The 7,669-nt window shown below is 44.9% G+C and overlaps 1 protein-coding gene and 1 pseudogene across 1 annotated transcript in view; one reads left to right on the top strand and one right to left on the bottom strand.

Annotated features, from left to right (window-relative positions):
• On the bottom strand, nucleotides 1-3,881 carry LOC129091844 (microfibril-associated glycoprotein 4-like; annotated as a pseudogene).
• Nucleotides 3,882-3,949: 68 nt separating this feature from the next.
• Nucleotides 3,950-7,669, top strand: part of LOC129091843 (neutral ceramidase-like) — an 11,255-nt gene continuing 7,535 nt past the window's right edge. Inside the window, exons 1-4 of the mRNA XM_054599539.1 lie at nucleotides 3,950-4,079; nucleotides 4,337-4,434; nucleotides 5,950-6,126; nucleotides 7,129-7,256. Coding sequence (XP_054455514.1) covers nucleotides 3,950-4,079; nucleotides 4,337-4,434; nucleotides 5,950-6,126; nucleotides 7,129-7,256 — 533 coding nt within the window. The remainder of the gene's footprint in view (nucleotides 4,080-4,336; nucleotides 4,435-5,949; nucleotides 6,127-7,128; nucleotides 7,257-7,669) is intronic.

Genomic DNA, 7,669 nt, shown 5'->3' with positions numbered 1-7,669 from the left:
CTAGTGAACCGGACCAATCTTCATGCTGATGGTCTACAGGATGTCGTCATGACCCTTCCAATGGTACCAATCAACTCCAACAGCATAGAGTGCCATCAGCCCCCAACGATAAACCCCGTTGGGGTTTGTATGGTGACAGCTACTGTACCAGAATGCCCCCAAGTATAGTCTGGCACAGTTCCTTGGCATACGAGTCTTGGTCTTTGTCGAAGGTGGAGAACTTCTGCCCGCTGTGAGAACTCAGGGAGTCTCCTACAGAGTAAAATGAGAACATCATGCTACAACTAATAGTGGTATCTGTTTTAAACTGTATTTGCTTATAGTTCTTTATCAGTCAGTCCTGAGCACGAGGACGGCCCATATCCTCCAATATAAGAGCATTCCTTCAGCCAGTCTTCAGATCATCTCCTGAATATCAGAACACATAGAAAGACTTCAGCTCCCACTGACTCACCTGCCCCTCCATCAGTGAATCCAGACACATGCAGTGTGTATCCGGAGGACTCTGGGTCGATGGAGAACGAGGAGTAACGAGCGGACACTGTGTTTCCACTGAAGTCCTCCATGTCGACCAGCAGCTCATACCGTTTCCTCAGCGTCAGGTGGAAGAGAGTCTCAAGCCCTGAAAACAAACGCACTCATGAACACATGGAGACATCATGAAGTCACGACCGTTGCTTTGGTTCCATTTCTCACCGAGCCAGTACTCTCCTGCTGCACTACCGAAGCCAAACTTGTATTGATCCCAGGGCCTGTAGAAGTTCACCGAGCCGTCCATCCTCCTCTGGAACACCTGGGGGACGGGATGGAGGGTTAACGAGCTAAACACACAAGATATCTGACGGCTCAAGTTCCCAGACATCGAGGTTTGAACCAGTGGTAAGTCTGTATTCAGATGCATTGCTGTTGTTCTCATTGGAGGGTGGTAGAACCTCGTTCAGTCAGCCAGCCGTTGGTCATTAAATACCTGCAAACGTTTTATTTCTACTTCTGTTAAGTACAGAATATGTGATGTCGCCTCACAGGTTTCCATTAGTCGTTGTGGTTCCTGGACTGTAGTCGTGTCTCCTGCTGTGACGCGGCTGCCACCAACTGCTACTATCATTATTATTACTAGTCACATTACTAATACTTTTCCGTATATCATTAATAAAATTCTGCTGCTGTTATTATGAGTAGTCTTAATGTTTTCCTTTGTTACTCCGCTTACTACTGTGATTATATGAATCATTTATGTCATATACATTGAATGTGTTGTATCTCTGTTATGCTGTTCATTCTGGTCACATGACATCTATTGACTTCTGTCCATCCTGGAGAAGGATCCCTCCTCTGTCGTTCTCCCAGAGGTTTCTTCCTTTTTTCTGCCTGTTAAAGGTTTTTAGGGGGGGGAGTTTTTCCTGTGCCGATGTGAGGGAAGGACAGAGGATGTGAGGGTGTAAGGACAGAGGATGTGAGGGTGTAAGGACAGAGGAGGTGAGGGTGTAAGGACAGAGGAGGTGAGGGTGTAAGGACAGAGGATGTGAGGGTGTAAGGACAGAGGATGTGAGGGTCTAAGGACAGAGGATGTGAAGGACAGAGGATGTGGGTGTAAGGACAGAGGATGTGAGGGTGTAAGGACAGAGGATGTGAGGGTGTAAGGACAGAGGAGGAGGTATAAGGACAGAGGGTGTAAGGACAGAGGAGGTGAGGGTGTAAGGACAGAGGATGTGAGGGTGGAAGGACAGAGGATCTGAGGGTCTAAGGACAGAGGATGTGAGGGAAGGACAGAGGATGTGAGGGTAAGGACAGAGGATGTGAGGGTGTAAGGACAGAGGATGTGAGGGTGTAAGGACAGAGGATGTGAGGGTCTAAGGACAGAGGATGTGAGGGTCTAAGGACAGAGGATGTGAGGGTGTAAGGACAGAGGATGTGAGGGTCTAAGGACAGAGGATGTGAGGGTGTAAGGACAGAGGATGTGAGGGTGTAAGGACAGAGGATGTCACATGTGTACAGATTGTAAACCCTCTGAGGCTAATTTGTGATTTTGGCTATATAAAATAAATTGAATTAAATTGATGTTGAAATGCTCCTTTGACAGAGCTGGATAGAGTGCTGCTTCACCGTCACTATGAATGTGTTTCCCTCTGACGCTTCACATAACAACACATAATCAGCCCCTGGACTCGTCTGTTCTGGTCACAACTGACAAACTGATGCTCAAATCAAGCATCATGACAGCGAGGCCTGAGATCCAACGGTAGCATGGTGGCGGGGTCGTCCCTCGTCTGATCCTGATCCTGATGTTCATGGACAGGATCTCAAGGGACAGCTGGGGGGGAGGAGGGTTTCCTGTTTGGGGACCTCAGAATTGTGTCTCTCTCTCTATGCAGATGATGTGGTTCTGTTTGCTCCATCAGAACGTGAGCTTCAGGGCTCAATGGGACGGTTTGTGCAGTATGAAGGATTAGAGTCAGGACCTTTAGATTTAGAACCCGAGGTAAACACTCACCGTCCAGCGTCCTTCTTGAGAGACCATGTCACAGTACACCTACACACAAACACACACACTCATTAATACATCTGATGCATCTGGAAATATTGAATACATCCATATGTGCTACAACCTGTTCTAGTACTATTGTACTACTATACTACTTGTATCTGTTGTATCAGAAGCTTCAGTCAGAACTTGTGTCTTCTCATGTTGAACACTGAGATCATTTGAAGGTGGACCTGCGTCCCGGAGAGGACGACGTGTACCTGGACAGCAGACGTGGATCCGATGGGATAGATGGTGTACACTCCGCTGGGTCGGCTGTTGTCATTATTATGGATGTCACTGCAGTCCAGCGGCATGACCAGAGCCATGCAGCTGGTCAACACCGGAGCCAGGAGGAGCACGACTGATACCGGCTGGAACAGAGGACACGTTGTCTTCATGTCTTATTAAAAACACGGTTCAACATTTGAACATTTCTGAGTTTGATCTCTGCAGCCAAAGCATGAAACCCGCCGTGGTTTTAAAACAAAATGTGCCTCGCTGATTAACCAATGTGTGTATTCATCCAGAGTCCTCCTTGGTTTAACCTGAGTTAGCGTCGCTTACAGGCACAGCGAGAAAACTCTGTAAAACTAGACACAGGCTTTTAATTCCTCTGTCCAAACGTCAAATTGATGCGTTTACGAAATTTGGATTTACTTATTGGAAAAGAGCATTGGAGAAGAACAGGAGACTGACTTTACCTTTAACTATAGAAATACAGATTTAGAGACACTGCCAGGAGAAAAAATAAACCCACTTTTATTCAATTAAAACATATGGACGGTATCTGAAAGTAAATCCAGACCTGGAGTCAAGTTGTAAACAGAGTTAAGTGCTACAAACGGAAATAACATCATAAAGAATTTTAGATCAATATTCTAAATCCTCACACTGAACCTGTTAACATACTAAAACTACTGATAGACAAACCGTCAGATATATAAAGGTACAAACTTACCTTCATTGTTAGATTTCTGCTGAAGTGATCTGATGAAAATGTTGATGTCTATCTCTTATTTATATCCTAAAGATTAATAAATGACTGGTGGGTAACGTTGAGTTGAGTCTGTTTGATAAACTGCTGTTCTGTTTCAAGGTCAAAAACAAATAAGCTTGATAACAGTTTGAATTAATTTATTACTAATGTAATCGGTTTTCTCCATAGTGGTGATCTATAATCTATAACCTATAAAGACGCTCGGTGACCTTTGGAGTCAGAGGAGAGTACCTGCAGGCTGTTTATCGGTTAGATAACAGCTGAACTGCCCCAATGTGAACCGTAAAACAGACCTCAGAACAGACTCGCTCAACACCAACACACTTTGTCTCCTGGTTTAAATCTGAAGGTGAGTTCCATGGTGTTGTTTTTTTAAACGGATTCTGATTCATTTTACGTCTGAACTCGGGACTGTCCCGTCAGGTTTCATGGCAGAAAGGAAGCTGCGGTGTCGTGGTGCTTCTGCTCTGGAGGCGACGCTGGCCGTCCTGTTCGTCCTCATGACGGCGGTGAGTGTGACACTGATCACTCTGATGGCTACCTGGAAAACCCAAACAGGTGAGGTTTGCAAACACATTACAAACCCAAAACATCAAAGCCGTTGATTTAACACTGAAGATGGTGGAAAATAGTTTTGCAGATTTAGTTTTGGATTATATTGGAATGAATATTAAATTAAATCAAATCAAACTACAAACCTGTGAGTATTTGGAAAATAATCAGCAAAGAACTGAAGAATGAAGCTGTGCATTAAAACCTGAAAGAGCAGCAGTACTGTTCTTTAGAACCAGCACCTTTCTCTGCTGTCCGTCCAGGTCTGAAGTTGACCCTTTCTCCCAGTCCAGAGGCCAAACCTTACCTGATCGGAGTGGGACGAGCTGACTGCACCGGGCCACCGGCTGAAATCCCTCTGGTCAGTACCAGAACACACCGGACCCAGTGCTGCCTACAAGGACTCCTGCCACACTACTTCTCCTGACTAGACAATAACGACCCCCAGGTGTCCAAGTAGAGACGATAACGACCCCCAGGTGTTAATGTAAAGACGATAACGACCCCCAGGTGTTAATGTAAATAACGACCCCCAGGTGACAGATAGATGATAACGACCCCCAGGTGTTCACTAAGAGATGATAACGACCCCCAGGTAAGAGATGATAACGACCCCCAGGTGTCCAAGTAGAGACAATTGGCCTCTGATAATCAAATGGTGTTTGTGATATGTGTGTGTGTGTGTGTGTGTGTGTGTGTGTGTGTGTGTGTGTGTGTGTGTGTGTGTGTGTGTGTGTGTGTGTGTGTGTGTGTGTGTGTGCATTTAGATGGGTTATGCGAACCCTCAGCAGACGGCTGCAGGCATACACACTCGCCTGTACAGCCGAGCCTTCATCATCGATGACGGGAGGCGGAGAGTCGTGTTCGTCACCGCTGACGTAGGGATGATATCACAGAGGCTACGACTGGAGGTGAACACGCACAAATACACAAAGTACACAAACATAGTGGAAATACTATTAGGATCCAATACCACAGTAAGAAAATACTCCATCACAGGTTACAGGGCAGAATAAAGTACAGAATGATAAACAGCAACATTTACTGAAGTATCAATATTAAAAGTAGACCCTCAGAGTTTTATAATACGACAAAGATTATGTTAATGTTAATGTTTTTATTATTATTAATTATCTTTCTGTTTTCATCCAAACAACTTTTACAACCTCAAAGAACAATATGATATGTACGGTGGTTCCACTCAGGTCTCTCTATATGCAAAATTAAAGTAATAACAATGATAATAATAACAACAACAACAACAACAACAACAATAACAATAATAATAATAATAATAATAATAATAATAATAATAAAAAAAAGGCTGCACGGTGGTGTAGTGGTTAGCACTGTCGCCTCACAGCAAGAGGGGCCTGGGTTCAGTTCCGGGCTGGACAACCTTCTGTGTGGAGTTTGATGTTCTCCCCGTGTCAGCGTGGGTTCTCTCCGGGTTCTCCGGCTTCCTCCCACTGTCCAAAGACATGCAGCTTAGGTGCATTGAAGACTCTAAATTGCCCGTAGGTGTGGATGTGAGTGTGAGTGGTTGTTTGTCTATATATGTCAGCCCTGTGATAGGCTGAACCCTGTCCAGAACCCTGTCCAGGTGAACCCTGTCCAGGTGAACCCTGTCCAGGTGAACCCTGTCCAGGTGAACCCTGCCTTCACCCATTGACAGCTGAGATCGGCTCCAGCACCCTGAGACCCTTAACTGGATAAGCAGGTTACGGAAAATGGATGGATGAATGGATAATAATAAAACAGATAACATGTTGGAAATAAAACACTAATATATTTCTTTAAAGAGGTGATTAAGAAAAATGTGCAATGCAAAAGAATAAACAATGTAAAGAAATGAGGTGTGTGTGTATGTGTGCAGGTTCTGCAGGCGCTGCAGGTGAAGTATGGGGACCTTTACCGTCAGGAGAACGTGGTTCTGAGTGGGACTCACACTCACTGTGGACCGGCCGGGTACTTCCAGTACACACTGTTTATGATCAGCTGTAAAGGCTACATGAAGGAGTCCATCAAACCGCTTGTCAATGGCATCGTCAAGGTGTGTGTGTGTGTGTGTGTGTGTGTGTGTGTGAGTGTGAGTGTGTGTGTGTGAGTGTGAGTGTGTGTGTGTGTGCGTGTGTGTGTGAGTGTGTGTGTGTGTGTGTGTGTGTGTGTGTGTGTGAGTGTGAGTGTGAGTGTGTGTGAGTGTGAGTATGTGTGTGTGTGCGTGTGTGCGTGCATTTGTGTGAATTATTCTTTACTAATAAACATGCGTGTTTATTCCCCGTCTGAACTCTAACATACAAACTGTTTGAACCAAAGTTCAAAGTTCCTCAGTGAACCAGAGTCCCATTACATAGACGTGGCGGCTGTGGCGTAGTGGAGAGCAAGGTAGTTCTCCAAGAGGGTCGGTGGTTCGATACCCGGCTCCGGCAGTCGATGTGTCCTTGGGCAAGACACTTAACCCCAAGTTGCTCCTGAAGGCCATCGGTGTGGACTGATGATGAATGTTAGTTAGAGTCTGATGGTGGCACCTTGATGGTAGCCTGTCATCAGTGTGTGAATGGGTGAATGATATGTAACATACTACTGACTGTACGTCGCTCTGCTACATGACTGTAATGTAATGTAATGTAATAGACATAGCCTGAGGCCATTAGGTTGTACTCATAATTGACAACCTTTGATTCCAGAGTATAGACATAGCCCGCTGTACCACATGTTGATAAACATTTTTTTTGACATAAGCCAATGTAACATAAAACTACAATCTCCTCTCCAGACTATAGACACACCCTATAGTAACATGACTCCCTATTTAAGAATATAATACTCTCTCTCCATTGTATAGACACATCCCAACACATCATAAAGCAGCACAGTACATCTGAAACCATGACCTTGTTTCCAGAGTATAGACATAGCCCATAGTAACATGTATTTATAATTGTTATATTTCCAGAGTTTAGACATAGCCCATAGTAACATGTACATAATTGTTATATTTCCAGAGTATACACATAGCCCATAGTAACATGTATTTATAATTGTTATATTCCAGAGTATAGACATAGCCCATGGTAACATAAAGCCGGGCAGGATTTACAGGAGCAGAGGAGATCTGGAGGACAGCAGCCTGAACAGAAGTCCTCACTCGTACCTGAACAACCCAGAGGAAGAGAGAGACAGGTACACAACGACACACAGAGAGAGACAGGTACACAACGACACAGAGAGACAGACAGGTACACAAAGACACAGAGAGAGAGAGAGACAGGTACACAAAGACAGAGAGAGAGAGAGAGAGACAGGTACACAACGACACAGAGAGAGAGACAGGTACACAACGACAGAGAGAGAGAGAGAGACAGGTACACAGAGAGAGAGAAAGACAGGTACACAAGAGAGAGAGAGAGAGACAGGTACACAACGAGAGACAGAGACAGAGAGAGAGAGAGAGTACACAAGAGAGAGAGAGAGAGAGACAGGACAACACAACGACAGAGAGAGAGAGAGAGACAGGTACACAACGACAGAGAGAGAATGTAGTAATATTGATAGTAAGTGGCACACCAGGTAGAGCGCTCGTCCCGTAACCACAT

This window comes from Anoplopoma fimbria, chromosome 5 (genome assembly GCF_027596085.1).
Source record: "Anoplopoma fimbria isolate UVic2021 breed Golden Eagle Sablefish chromosome 5, Afim_UVic_2022, whole genome shotgun sequence".
Lineage (NCBI taxonomy): Eukaryota > Metazoa > Chordata > Actinopteri > Perciformes > Anoplopomatidae > Anoplopoma > Anoplopoma fimbria.
Note: the sequence above shows the minus strand (reverse complement) of the source record. Positions and strands in the feature narration are given on the sequence as shown.